The sequence below is a fragment of the Micromys minutus genome (genome assembly GCF_963924665.1).
Source record: "Micromys minutus genome assembly, chromosome: 15".
In the NCBI taxonomy this organism is placed as follows: domain Eukaryota; kingdom Metazoa; phylum Chordata; class Mammalia; order Rodentia; family Muridae; genus Micromys; species Micromys minutus.
In genome coordinates, this window is record NC_137984.1 from 7,002,666 (window position 1) to 7,016,504 (window position 13,839).

At 43.8% G+C, this 13,839-nt stretch overlaps 1 protein-coding gene across 3 annotated transcripts in view; it reads right to left on the reverse strand.

Moving 5' to 3' along the window:
* NCOA7 (nuclear receptor coactivator 7) overlaps positions 1 to 13,839 on the reverse strand; it is a 122,766-nt gene that overhangs the window by 72,905 nt on the left and 36,022 nt on the right. For all 3 annotated transcript variants that reach the window (XM_080929645.1, XM_080929644.1, XM_080929643.1), the window contains exon 2: positions 9,393 to 9,613. In XM_080929645.1, the coding sequence (XP_080785771.1) occupies positions 9,393 to 9,613 (221 nt within the window). The remainder of the gene's footprint in view (positions 1 to 9,392; positions 9,614 to 13,839) is intronic.

Consider the following 13,839-nt stretch of genomic DNA (forward strand, 5'->3'; position numbering starts at 1 on the left):
ACCAGTCTGTTCACTGTGGTTCCGAACTTCATGTCCCTTAAAATTCCTACGTTGAAATTCTCACCAAGATCACCAAGAAGATGTACCAGGCACTCAGACTAAGCATTATGAATGAGTCCAAAAAAGAGACTCCTGCCCCAGATTCCCTTACATACCTAGTGGAGGAAACAGCGCCCACAGACTCGGAATTTACCAGTGTCTTGATCATGAGGGACTCCCCAGACTAGAAACCATGACAGTTCTGAGGTATACGACCGACCCAGTCTCTGAGACTTCCGTGTCTTTTCCCCCTATGTCTTTTCTGCCTCACTTAGAAATAATTTGACTTTTCAAGCTGAAACTTCTAGTGATCAAACGCTCTTGTCCAACACATGTTGCGGTAAATAATAAAACTTGGTAATCTTTTATCCCGAGCTAGTTGTCATTAGGGTTACACGGCTCTGCAGGCATCTTTATCTCAGGGTCTCCTCACTGCCCTCAAGTACTCTCAGACCCAGGCAGTCTGCGGGCCGTTCCAGCGTGGCCACGCTCATCTCTAGAGTCAGTTCTGGCACCAGAGGGCCGTATGAAGCTAATCATAATTTATCTCTCGTTAGTATCTCTCCCAGTGGCTCTCTACTAGCTGCAAACTCTTTGGTTCCAGGTACCCGGTAAAATCCTGGCCTGTTACATCTCCCTGCTCTGCTCACACTCCCAACAACCGCCCCCTGGTAGTTAAGATATAAACTCCCAACTACCCGGTGAAATCAAGACTCAATATTCAACAATTTATCAATCAGATTTATATGTTAAATTCTCAATCCACAATACCTTCACACAATAAGCTTACCACCAGTTGATAAAGATATAAACTGCCCACCTAGATAAGACAAACTGACCTATAGAAACCCTTAAAAATATTCATATCTACCTATCGCCAATAAGACCACCTGGGTCTAGATCCTCCTTTTCCGGCTATATTTTCATTTTCCTTTTGCTCCTCTTCCTCCCCCTTTTCTCTCCTCTCTAGACTTTTCCCTGCCTACCTTTCCTTCTCATTCAGTGATAGGCTGGACCCACCTTGCACATATTAGCATCATCCTACAAACACATGTGGGTATTTCTCATGCTGTGAGACTTTACACCGTACACAGCACTATACATTAGGGATGAATGTGTGTCATGCAGATGGGCTATGCTTATGACAAGTCCAATCTCTGAACTCAGGATCAGATGTAGGAGGACCTGTTTTTTTTGTTTTTGTTTTTTTTTAATACTTGACTTCTTGGCCAGTAGCAGCATTTTTTGTTTGTTTGTTTGTGTTTTGTTTTGTTTTGTTTTGTTGTTGTTTTTTGCCACAGCAATGACAAGAACAGGTTACAGGAGGGTGTGCTTGGTAGACTCCTGGGGATATGTAGCGAACAAGAAAGTTCTTGAGGCAAAGCCACTGAGAGCCATTTGCTTCATAGCCACTAACCTCTAGACAGACACTCAAATTTCCTAACCACTAGAATTTCTAACTCTGTTCCACACTTTGGAACAATTTCCCTTTAGACCTACCGGTGCTGATATTCTAAATTTTTTAAGTAAAGTAAGTTTTACAAATAGGCTGGATAGAAATTTCCATAGCGGTACTGAAGAGGCTGCAGTGGAGGATGGGACAGAAAACAAGACCCCCCACCGCACTGATGCCCACGTGGGCGGCTGGAGACTCATCGAAGCCTTGATCCATAGAACCAGTCCACAGGCTTCCGTGAAGTTCCTGGAATCTAGAGACAAGTAGATCGATCCTTCAACTGCAAAGTACTGACAAATGTCATGAGGTGACAGAGCAGGAAGTACATGGGACAGGCATTCCTCTCGGGGAGGGTGTCTCTATATATTTCTTTCTGTTCTTATGTCTCAGTATTTGTAAGTCTGAGAATTATACAGTTAGTGAAACACTGCATCAAAATGAGGGGTTAGACCAGGGTGTTGGGGGACCCAGGATGCATTTTATATTCATGTTCATAACTATGTATTGCTGGCTGAACTCTTATAATCACCACCAGTTAACATAATTTCTTTTCCTTTTTAAGAAAATATTTATTTATTATATATGAGTACACTGTAGCTGTCAGACACACAAGAGGGCATCAGATCTCATTACAGACAGTTGTGAGCCACCATGTAGTTCCTGGGAATTGAACTCAGGACCTCTAGAAGAACAGTTAGTGCTCTTAACCACTGAGCTATCTCTCCAACCACCACCCCCTGCCTTTTAATGATTTATTTATTTATTTATTTATTTATTTATTTATTTATTTATTTATATAAGTACAGTGTTGCTGTCTTCAGACACACTAAAAGAGGGCCTCAGATCACATTACAGATGGTTGTAAGCCACCATGTGGTTGCTGGGAATTGAACTCAGGACCTCTGGAAGAGCAGTCAGTGCTCTTAACTGCTGAGCCATCTCTCCAGCCCTGATGACTTCTTATCTTAAGGCCAAAATTTTGATGTATTTCATATTAAGAACAAGATTCCCTTCTCAGTAGTTTACTTCAGGAGATCTATGACCTGAGCAACATGTTGTTGGACACTTGGTGTGTTTGAGAATGTCTTGTCTTTGAACTCGAGAAAAAGCTTTCACTTCTAAAATGAAGACTTTTACAGTCTGGAACAGTGTACTAGCTTTCTCTTCATAGCTCTGACTATCCTGGAATCCACTACGTTGACTAAACTTGTCTGAAGTTCACAGAGATTGACCTGCTTCTGTCTTCTAATTGCTTGGATTAAAAGTATGTGCCACAGTTCCTGGCCTTATAACAAAATTTTATGGCTTTACTTATTTGACTTTATTTTTCAAGCCATTTATCCATGACCCATAAATCCTTCATACAGTTAACCTACATTTTCTCCCTCATCTTGCCCTACACAGGGTGAACTCCTTTGATTTCTGGGCTCAAATAAGTGTTTGCACTCCTGAATGCAGACTTCTGGTCTCACAGTGGCCCTGGTTGCTTCCGTTCCCACAGTTTTTGTCTTTTCATGCAGAACTCTCCCATGTCCCTCCACATCTGACTTCTTCCTTGTCATTTCCCTTTTTATCCATATTCCTGGTTACTTTATAACAATATTACTTAGGTAAGTTTTTTGGACTAAAAATTGAACTAAGCCTTGAACCTACAAAACATGTTCTTTACTACTGAGGCTCATTCCCAACCCCTTCGGCTCTTGACATATTCTGTTGACATAAAAGTCTATTTTAATCCTATAGCCTTCCAATCTTTTAAATCCAAAGGACAAGAAGGCTTTTCCACTCCTGACCTGAAGATCATATATATTAGTGGCCTGCCCTATTTATGTTTGGAAATAAACTTATAAAAAATAATATTGTGACCTCGACCTTTTAAGCCTGACCAAAAATCAAATAACAGATATGAAACTCACCCATGTGGTTTTAAAAGGAAGAAAAACAAAACCCTTAGAGAAAGTGATAAGTTGCATGGAAAGTTGTTGAGGTTGCCACTGTGGGAAAGAACCCAGTTGTTGGTTACTTTCATATTTTCATGAGAAACAAAGAATCTACAAAAAAGGAACAGTAGAAATTTTCAGTTTTTTTTTAACTTTTTCTTGTTAATCTTTTGAATGCAGGATGGAAAACTGTGATGAAAGTAGACTTATTAAAGAGAAACTACATAAGGCTGATGTTACACATTCAAACACACACTGGGAAGCTCATCAGAAATACCACAAATCTGAGGTCAGCCTGGGACTACACAATGAGGGGACATTTCAGGAAAAAAAGAAAAAAAAAAAAACACACAAAGGAAAGGAAGTGTAGCAGGAGGGAGAGCAGAAGGGGAAAAGGGTGAGAGAAAAGGGAGGATCCTGGGAAAGAGAAAAAGGAGGGGCCTGGAAAGGGGGAGGGGGAGGAGTCTGGGAAGGAAGAAGGGGAGGAGCCTGGAAAGAAGGAAGGGGAGGAGCCTGGGAAGGAAGAAGGGGAAGATCCTGGGAAGGAGGAAGGGGAGGAGCCTGGAAAGGAGGAAGGGGAGGATCCTGGGAAGGAAGAAGGGGAGGAGCCTGGGAAGGAGGAAAGGGAGGAGCCTGGAAAGTAGGGAGGAGAGGATCCTGGGGAGGAGGAAGGGGAGGAGCCTGGCAAGAAGGAAGAATGATCTCTGTGAGTTCAAGGCCAGCTTGTTCTACACAGTGAGTTCCAGGCCAGCCACAGCCACACAGTGAGACTCTGTCTTTAAACAAGTTTTCTAAAAACTTAATAATAGCTAATTTTGAAAGCACAGTAAGACACAGAATTATTAATTTCTTTCTTTAATTATTAATTTTTTACATGTGAGTGTTTTGGTTGCATGCATGTCTGTTTACCACATTGTCCTGAAGCTGTCTGTATTTTAATGTTAATTCCACTTCTCCACTGCCCAGTCACTTACTCAAGAGAAGACTATCTGAATCTTCCCATTTTAATTAGTAAAATAAAGGAAAGCCAGTGGCTGGGTGGGGCAAGGGAGGTGGAAGAAGGGAGGTCTGAAAGGTCAGAGGACAGAGAGGAGAGGTCATGGCAAGATGGAGGTTCCCAAGGAACAGCTAGACCCAGATGGTATTTATTGGTATTAAATAGCTATGAACATTAAGTATTTTATAGGTCTAGTATCTCATATAGAAGGGCAGTACCTTCGTCTATTTGATGCAATCTTGTTGTGTAGAAGGTTTGTGGATTGAGAGTTGAATATATAAACCTGTATGAAAAGCTATCGGGCTGTATAGTTGTGTTTGTGGGATTTTGGGGTACAGAAACACCCCAGAACAGAGGTGGAGAACAAGCGGTAGTAAACCACCAGAGAAGGGAGGTAAGCGGACAGAGTTGGGCTGTGGGGGTGGCTCAGACGGAGTGGCAGGGGTGTGTGTGGCTCCGAACTAAAACCGGGCCTGAGGAGTGAGACCTGAGGGCCAGTAAAGAGATAAAACAATTTATATTTTTAATAATTACTGCAACAATGCCACAAGAGGATATTGGATCCTCTGGAACTAGAATTATAGATAGTCATGAAGTTCCACGAAGGTACTGGGAACTGAACCTGAGTCCCCTATAATGTGCAGCGAATGTTCTTAACCTCTGAGGCGTCTCTCCATCCCCCTCCACAACTTCTTAAGAGTTTATGCCATGTAAATAGAGTAAGTGAAAATCATCCTATATATTATATATATCCTATATATAGCAAATATAAAGGCAGCACAGAAAGGTTGAAGTCACTTGTTCTAGAAACATTCTGATGCTTACCAACTGGGTGCTGTGCTAGGCACTAGAGCTCAGATCATCTGATGTGAACTGTCTTAATGTGGTTCCTCTCTTTCCTACTTCCTTCTCAAAAGCAGAGCCTTTACAGCATCAGGGTCATGTTGTTACGATGAGGTAACTCTAGTGACTCAAGTCTCTCTGTAATATTCTTTATTGGCATGTTATCACCATGCAAGGAGATAGTACTGACATAGTGCTTGAGGCTTCAGTGAATCAGATAAATCTTTTTGAAAAAACAAACACATTTTGTCAAAATACCCTTCTTTATTTCAGATAAATTACATCGTATATGCAGCTGGGGCAGCCAGTGGAAGTAACTGCTTTCAGCAAACTCTGTGTTTGCATAACTAATATTCTTTTTTTTTTCAGGGCCTTTGCTTTTGCTTTGTCATGCTATTAAGTTTCATTTTCCCCCTGAATGCTAATATTTGAAATAGTTCTGTAATGCATAAAGTTCAACAAATGGAGAAAACAATCCTGTAGGACCTCATGGCTGAAGGAGGCAGAGGGAGGTGGATGTGTTTGAGGCCCATTGCTCTACATAGTATACCTCCGGGGGTAGCCAAAGCTCCAGAAATGAGACCGTCTTATGATAAAAGAAAGAAAGGTAGGAAGGGAGGGAAGGAGGGAGGGAGGGAGGGGGAAGGGGGAGAGAGAGGGAAGGGAGGGAGGGAGGGGGAAGGAGGAGAGAGAGGGAAGGGAGGGAGGGAGGGGGAAGGGAGAGGGGGGGAGAAGAAGGGAAGGTGAGAGAGAGGGAGGGGGAAGGAGGGAGGGGGAGGGGGAAGAAGGAAGAAAGGGGAGAGAGAGGGAGAGGGGAAGGAGGGAGGGGGAGGGGGAAGAAGGAGGAAAGGGGAGAGAGAGGGAGAGGGGAAGGAGGGAGGGGGAGGGGGAGGGGGAAGAAGGAGGAAAGGGGAGAGAGAGGGAGAGGGGAAGGAGGGAGGGGGAGGGTCACCTATGCCCTTCCCCTTGTGCGCTTCTGAGCTCATGTTGTTCCTTCAGACCACTAGCTCATTTTTGCTTCTGTTCCTGGAATCATTTCTTTTACATATATGTTTCACACCACACCTGTAAAGAGCAGTAAACACGCACCTCTAGGCCCCTCGAGAGAAACAACTTAGACTTTCAAAAATCACGTCTCTAAACACAAAATCCATCCCCTTCCTTTCACATTCTTGAGGTTTCAGATTTGTCACAGACTGACTGCTCTTTCTCTTCCTCATACACTATGCTAGTTAGCACATACTGCTCTCCCTGTGAGCAGACTTCCTTTCCCTAAGGGCTTGTTTTACATCAGCTCAGCCTGCCTCCATCAATTTAGATTCCTCTGGGAAATGCGGGCACTTCCCTGCAGCTCTTTTGAGTTTTACCAGGCAAATCTAAATCCTTAGCAGTCAATCGATCTTCACTGTCCTGCCTCAGAGAAGCAACACAGAAAGAGGCAGCTCTCTGAACATGAGTGACTCTGCTCAAGGTCGGACACTCCCCCTAGTGGTAGAGAACTGCATCCTGTGATGGAACTCAAAGGTAACAGATTCTGTGAGGCCCATCACATCCGAGTGGACTTTTGTCAACTATGGCCAATAGTGGTTAGAGCAAATGAAGCCTGAAATTCAGGGCCCCACCCAGAGGTTTGATCCCAGCAGTAGATGCTCTTGATGAAATCCCCCAAATCTCTAAGCCAGTGGCCATTGCTGTCATTCTTGAGGGATGGCATATGGTATCTCTTTACTTACTATTAACAAGGAAAACCACATAGCAATTTCGGCTAAATGACTGCACTGTGGGCCGATATGCCGTAGAACTGTCATGAAATGGAGCCACATAATACGAGTATCCATTCTTCTATATGTCTGGTCTTCTACAGACGCACATTTAAAATGCATCCGTCTGGACAGGGAGGTATCTGAGTAAAGTGCTTGCCTTGTATGTGTGAAGACCTGAGCCCCAATCTCCAGAACCTATATGAAGGAAAAGTCTGGCCTGGAGGTAGTGGCACCTGCCTTTATTCCCAGTTCTCAGGAGGCAAAAGCGAATGGTTTGAGGTCTGGTCTACAGAGTTTCTCAAAACTTTCCCACCCCTCCACACGTACACAAACAAGTCTGGTCGGGTGGCCCATTGTTATAATCTCAGCACCAGGAGGCAGAGCCAGGCGGAAGGAACACTGAAGCTTCAAGAACAAACTACCAGATGGGTTATAGGCCAGCAAGAGGCCCTGTACAAAATGCAGGGTACATGGTGAAGAATGGCACCCAAGACTGGCCTCCACTCGAACAGATGGGCACAGGGGTGTCCATCATACACACAGATACCTACAAAGAGCTCCTGTCAGGGTGGAGACACTGTAGGATCTACAGCATCCCAGCCTGCAACTGGAGAACGGGTACATCCGGAGAAATGGCTCAAGATCTGGCTTGGCCTGGACAGAGACAGGAAGGGAATCTCAGAAGGACAGGTAACTGAACTGATTTTGTGCGCAGGGTAAAGACGGGGGTGTTATTTTAAATTCAACGACGCACTTGGGACAGATTCCCCTACGTTAGAGACTAACAAAGCAAGAAGTCATATAAAACAGGGCTCGATGTGACCTGGTTAACTTTCTTTTCTTTTCAGGAGTCGTGGAGTATGCTGATGTTTTAAATCTTAAGTGTAAGCATGTTGATTACTGGAGAGCCCCATTCACTAGGGTTGGATGTACAGTATTTACAAGCACGTTGCGTTTATGGCATGACATTCACTGCCCCAGCTTAGCCGTAGGCCACTTACCCTCTGCAGTGCTAGCAGCCTCGTGGTCATGGCTGAGGACAGACTCATCCATTGGAGCAGTGCATCTGAGGCAGCTCCTACTGCCACTTCAGTGAAGGTCAGCATGACCTTGACAAGCGCTGTCCCACCTCTTTAGCTGCGGGATGCTCCCTTGAGCACTGCTTCATCTTTTTCTCTCTTTGCCTGGCAATATCCAGCCATGTCTCTGGCCCTTAGTACCCTCTCTTTGCACGCCCTTTGAACTATACTCAGGTCTGCATATGACAGAACGGCCCGTATGAGATGGGTAAGTTAGACAAGTCATTATTCCTGTGCATCTACAGCAATGGCTAGTCTAAGAAACTCTAAATCATCATGGACGTAATGAGGGGTTTTGGGCTTAGTGGCTGTTTCTAGCTGGCACATGCTAAGCCTTGTTTCCTCCCCAGACACCGCAATCACTACTGTCAGGACTTTTATGCATAAAACCACTAAGGAAAGGAAAGAAGCCTGGCTGGGGGTGCAGGAGAAGTGCCTGCTGTACAGTGGGGTGCTTGAATTTTGATTCCCAAAACCCATGTAAAAATCTGAACAGACTGATGGTCCTCCTGAAACCCCAGGGCTGTGAGGCAGAGACAGGAGGATTCCTGGAGCTAGCAGGCCAGCCAGTCGAGAGAGTGACCTGTGCTCAGTGACACCTGGTCTCAACAATAAAGGAGAGAGTAAAAGAAGATTCTGAAGACAACCTCTGATCCACAGAAAGCACAGGCAAGGCCATCTACACACACACACACACACACACACACACACACACACACACATACCCCAAAACTACAACAACAAAAAACAAAAGAAAAAAATATTTCTCCTACAGGAGTACTTGTCAGCACAAAGCACGTGGTAGGCCACTGCTGGACGACAAATGTCCCATGCTGAGTGCAGTTTATTGGTTCATAGCTATCTTTTATATCACGTAACGCACACAACAAAGCCAGGGTCATGGAGTACTCACGCTATACGCTGCACTGTTATTGAAATGTTATCTCATAAAAATCATCGTTTTTGACAAGCCATTACAGATTTTGGTTTTTGAAGGTGGAAGGTTTTGTTTATTTTTGAGATAGGGTTGGGTTTATTTTACCCACGTAGCACAGACTACCTCGATCTCCCCATGTAGACCAGGTTGGCTTCAAATTTGTGATGACCACATCTAGCTTAAAAGTTATTACAGTTTGTTGTTGCTATGGGTGTTACAGTTTGAGTCTCCAGGCTGTGACTGCCATTCCTCCAGCCTCTTCCTCCTGAGCACGGGGACTTTAGTTGATGCCATTATGCTCAGCCTATGACAGCTTCCACGGTGTAAGGAGTACTCACCAACGCTGTAGTATCTCTTCAGTTCTGTGCGCCTGATCTCCTTTAACTGGTTGTTCTTTCTCTTCTTTTTCTCATCAGTGCCGTGGTCCCCCTCCGCTGCGATGTTGGACTTGTCTTGTCCCAAAATGATTGAATTAGCATCATCTTTCCCGGAATGATTCCTTGCGGCTGCAGCTGAGGCGATCTCTGCATTTTGTTTGGCTTGTTTTTTCTTTTTTAGTCTATAAATGAGAAGGGGGAAACAGTGAAGGAGTCATTATGTGACACCTTAACTTTACGCTGTGGGTCTCTGAAGTAGAATTATACATAAAACATTCTCTGATATTCCCCCCCCCCCCACATCCTGCCCCAGACTTGGAAGCACTGGGCTTCCAGGCTTCCAGCCTGAGTCCTCCACCTTTCTTTTGGTAGGACTGGGATTGAACCAAGTGCTTGCACATGGTGGGCAAGCATGCCACCACGGAGCCTCATCCTCACATCCTCAGTTCTGTTTTCACTTAAAGGAAAAAGAAAGAGGAAGAAGGGGAGGAAGGAAGAGGAGAAGGAGGTAATAATTTAAAGACGAGAGTCTCATGAAATTATTCAAGTTATTTTTCTTTCCTAACCACTTAAATATTCTAACATGAAGACAGGGAGCAGGGGGAGGTCTTTGCTCAGAGGAGTACAGCATACGTTCTAGGTCTAAGGGAAATGACATTTTCCTATGGGCTCTGAAATGATGAGTATTGTTATTAAATCAAGATACAGTGACCCATCTATAAGGCCTCTCAGGGCATCGCAGGATTTTAATAGTGTTTGTGGTTTTCTGAGCAAGCACGCATGAAATGTGTTTTATACTGGCTTAAAGGCAGAATCAAGAATTCTAACCCCTGACTCTGGTTTGTGTAACTCTTTCCCTTATACAGATGGTAAGAGTTCTATAGTGTTACATCTCTCGAGATCTCCAATGCCCTAGTCACAGTGCAGAAAAGACACTAAGGGCAAACATTGTGATGACTAAGATGGGCTCTGGCTGATAACGTAGTGCACATCTTCAATGCTGCTTTCGGCTCTTTATTCCCTAGGCCATGGTGCATGAGCTGAATCATCACTCGCCAAATCTAGCCCCCCACAACCCCTGCGAATGTTTCCCAAGGAAGGCACCCTCTAGTCAACAGGTCCTTGAGAAAGTCTGTGTTCTAGAGAGCACAAGTTTTTACATAAGGCCTCGAACATCTTGAACCTGGGCACTCTGTTTAAGTGTAAATACGTTGACATTAGGATCCTTCTGCCTGGGTAGAAAGAGACTTCAGATTTAAAGTTCGCATTCTGATACACAGTTCTCTCACCTCGGGCTCCACAGCTGAAGAAAACACCTACACAGCTTATTGAACATAACATCTTCACCCCTTTGAGCTAGCATCTTTGATCCAGACAGGAAGATAGTCTGTATGCTACCAAAAGAGAAAAATACAGCACCAACCCAGCTACAAGCCTTGCGTCTATAATGGTGTCCTGCCTGCAAGTTACAACACTGCAATGGTGGCCCAAAGCTTGAGGGGTGACCAACCAATGTCAGATTTGACTTAAGACCCACTTCCGGATATGGAATCCATACTCAACACTTTTTGGGTGACCAAGAACCTGATACTAGAAAGCCCAAAGACATAGGATAGAAAGGAAAGAGAGAGAGAGAAAATAGCAACAGAATGTTCCTTATGACATTATGGGATACTCAGACCGGTGCTGTAATCAGCCATCGGCAGGGAAGCTTCCTTCTGCCTCAGATAGCAACAGATACGGAGACCCACAGCCAAGCAACATGCAGAGAATGAGAGGCTTTGGAACACTCAGCCCGAAAGGAGAAATTGATATCAAATCTCTCCATTCAGGGCTCAGAGTACCATGTAGAACAGGAGGCAGGAAACATAAGGGCCAGAGGCAACAGAACACACCAAGTAAACAAGGCCTTTTAAATCCACTGGGGTGATGTACATATGAATTCACGGAGACCAAGGCAGCAGGCATGAGGCATGTATGTGTCTGTACAAGGTGGGGGGCCTAGAGCTGAAGGAAGTGGTCCAGGGCGCTATAGGGTGTCTTTCACTGAGCACCAAGAAAGCCAGTTCTAAGATTTTCATCGACTTGTATGAATGGTCTAAAAGACAAGACAGCTGGGAAAATGTGCAGGATCGTACACATCTCATCTCTTTGTGTGTTTGAACACACACACACACACACACATACGAACACACATGATTACAAATCAATGTTAGGGAACTGCAAAAAGGGATTATTTTCAGTGAGCACATTGTTATTTTCTATCAGGTTTTAAGCCACTTTATTGGTTTAAAAAAATAGGCGGCTCTTCATGAAGTTAGCTCTGATAATACCTCTAATAAAAGATAACTTTTCCAATCAAATCACTATATAAAGCTTAACTTGCAATGCCCTGGCTCTGTGGAGAGATCAAACATCTCTGTATAGGGCTTGGCTTCTGTTAAAGATCTCATTTCCTTCTCAAAATGCTGGTCATGAGTGGGCAGGATGATTCTTCTCTGTGCATGGGCTCATCAAAACTTGCTAGAAATGAACCTTTCACATCATTCAAAAATGTCTTTTTTTTTTTTTCTAGAAGAAAGCAGATGCATAAAATTAGTTCTGTATCTCTCTCATGAGATACGATGGCTTCTTCATGTTCTGGATTTTTCCACTTGATGTCCCCATTTCACCCTCTCCCGGTGATAATTAAATCCACTTTGATCTGGGGCACGTGTTTTGATGAGCAGCCGCAGTGTTTGGGAACATCTCATTAGACGCTAATTTTCACTCATGGAAATTACAAAATGGGATATATTGTTTCAATTGTCTTCATCTCTGTCCTTACAGAATATTATTGTCAATGATATAGCCAAACAGCTGTTACTTCAAAAGGGAAAAAAATGCTAGAAAATAGCAATACCAAACTAGTTTAGAATAAAACAGTGCATTTTTAAGTGCTTTAGAATTTCTAACATTAGCGTTTGTTTTGAATAGAGTGATCTGTTGTTTTGGACATTATCATTGTGGCTAACTGGAACACTGTGGCCCTGCAGCTGGAAATCAGAGGGATTCCTGGAACCTGACAGGAAGCCCTTCCTTCTAATCACAGAAATAGATACCACTTCTCCAAGCTGAGGACCTGGCAGCCTGAGGAGGGTGGTCAGGTTTATAGTCCTCATATCCTGCTTTCGGGAGCTTTTTAAGTTTCCTCCTTTGTTTCTGGAGTCGACATCTAACAGGGTAACTTTATTCTCACAATAGGAATTTGCTATACCTATACTGAGATAAACTGGGGCAGACGTCTTGTAGCAAAACAAACTTCTTTTATTTCATTGAGGATGTGTGTGTGTGTGTGTGTGTGTGTGTGTGTGTGTGTGTGTGTGTGTGTGTGTATGCCTGCGCTATGTGTATGTTCTCTGTGAGGTGTTACATATGTATGTGCACTTATGTGTATGTATGTGTGTGAGGCCAGTGTCCGACACTCAGTATATTCCTGGATAACTGCCCACCTCATGTTTTGAGACAGGGTTTCTCACTGGACCTGGAGGTCATCTACAAAGCACTGGATTACATTTCACATTTGATTGCTAAAGGCCTAAGTAAAGAAAACAAATCTTCATTTGGTTAGACTAAACTTTCTTTAAAATAAACCACAAGTACCAGAATAATAAATTTTATCTTTCCCTCCCACTGTTCCATTTAAACCCTGTCCTTCTAGCTGCTAAACCTCAAGTCTACCTCTCTTCTTATTCTTCTCCCAAAGGTATGTCAGATGCTCTGCCAGGATGACTTGTCCAATATGATTATTGTTTTATTATCAAAATGGTACTATACTGTACTATAACATTCAAACTGTAGAAAAGCCAGAATAATGCTTTTCTTTTTTTTTTTATTGGATATTTTCTTTATTTACATTTCAAATGTTATCTCCTTTCCAGGTTTCCCCTCCAGAACCTCCTATGCCCCCCTTCCCCTGCTTCTATGACAGTGCTCCCCACCCACCCACCCACCCACTCACTTACTCCCGGTCTCAGCACCCTAGCATTCCCCTATGCTGAGGCATCAAATCTTCACAAAACCAAGGGCTCCTCCTCCCATGATGTTCCCATTGATAAGGCCATCCTCTGCTACATATGCAGTTGGAGCCATGGGTCCCTCCATGTGTGCTCAATGGTTGGTGTTTTAGTCCATGGGAGTTCTAGAGGATTGGGTTGGTTGATATTGTTTTTCTTCCTGTGGGGTTAAAAACCCCTTCAGCTCCTTCAGTTCTTTCCCTAACTCCTCCATTGGGGTCCCTGTGATCAGTCTGAAGGTTGGCTTGTGGCATCTGCATCTGTATTTGTCAGGCAGAGCCTCTCAGGAGACAGCTATATCAGGCTCCTGTCAACATGCACTTCTTGGCATTTGCAATATTGTCTGGGTTTTG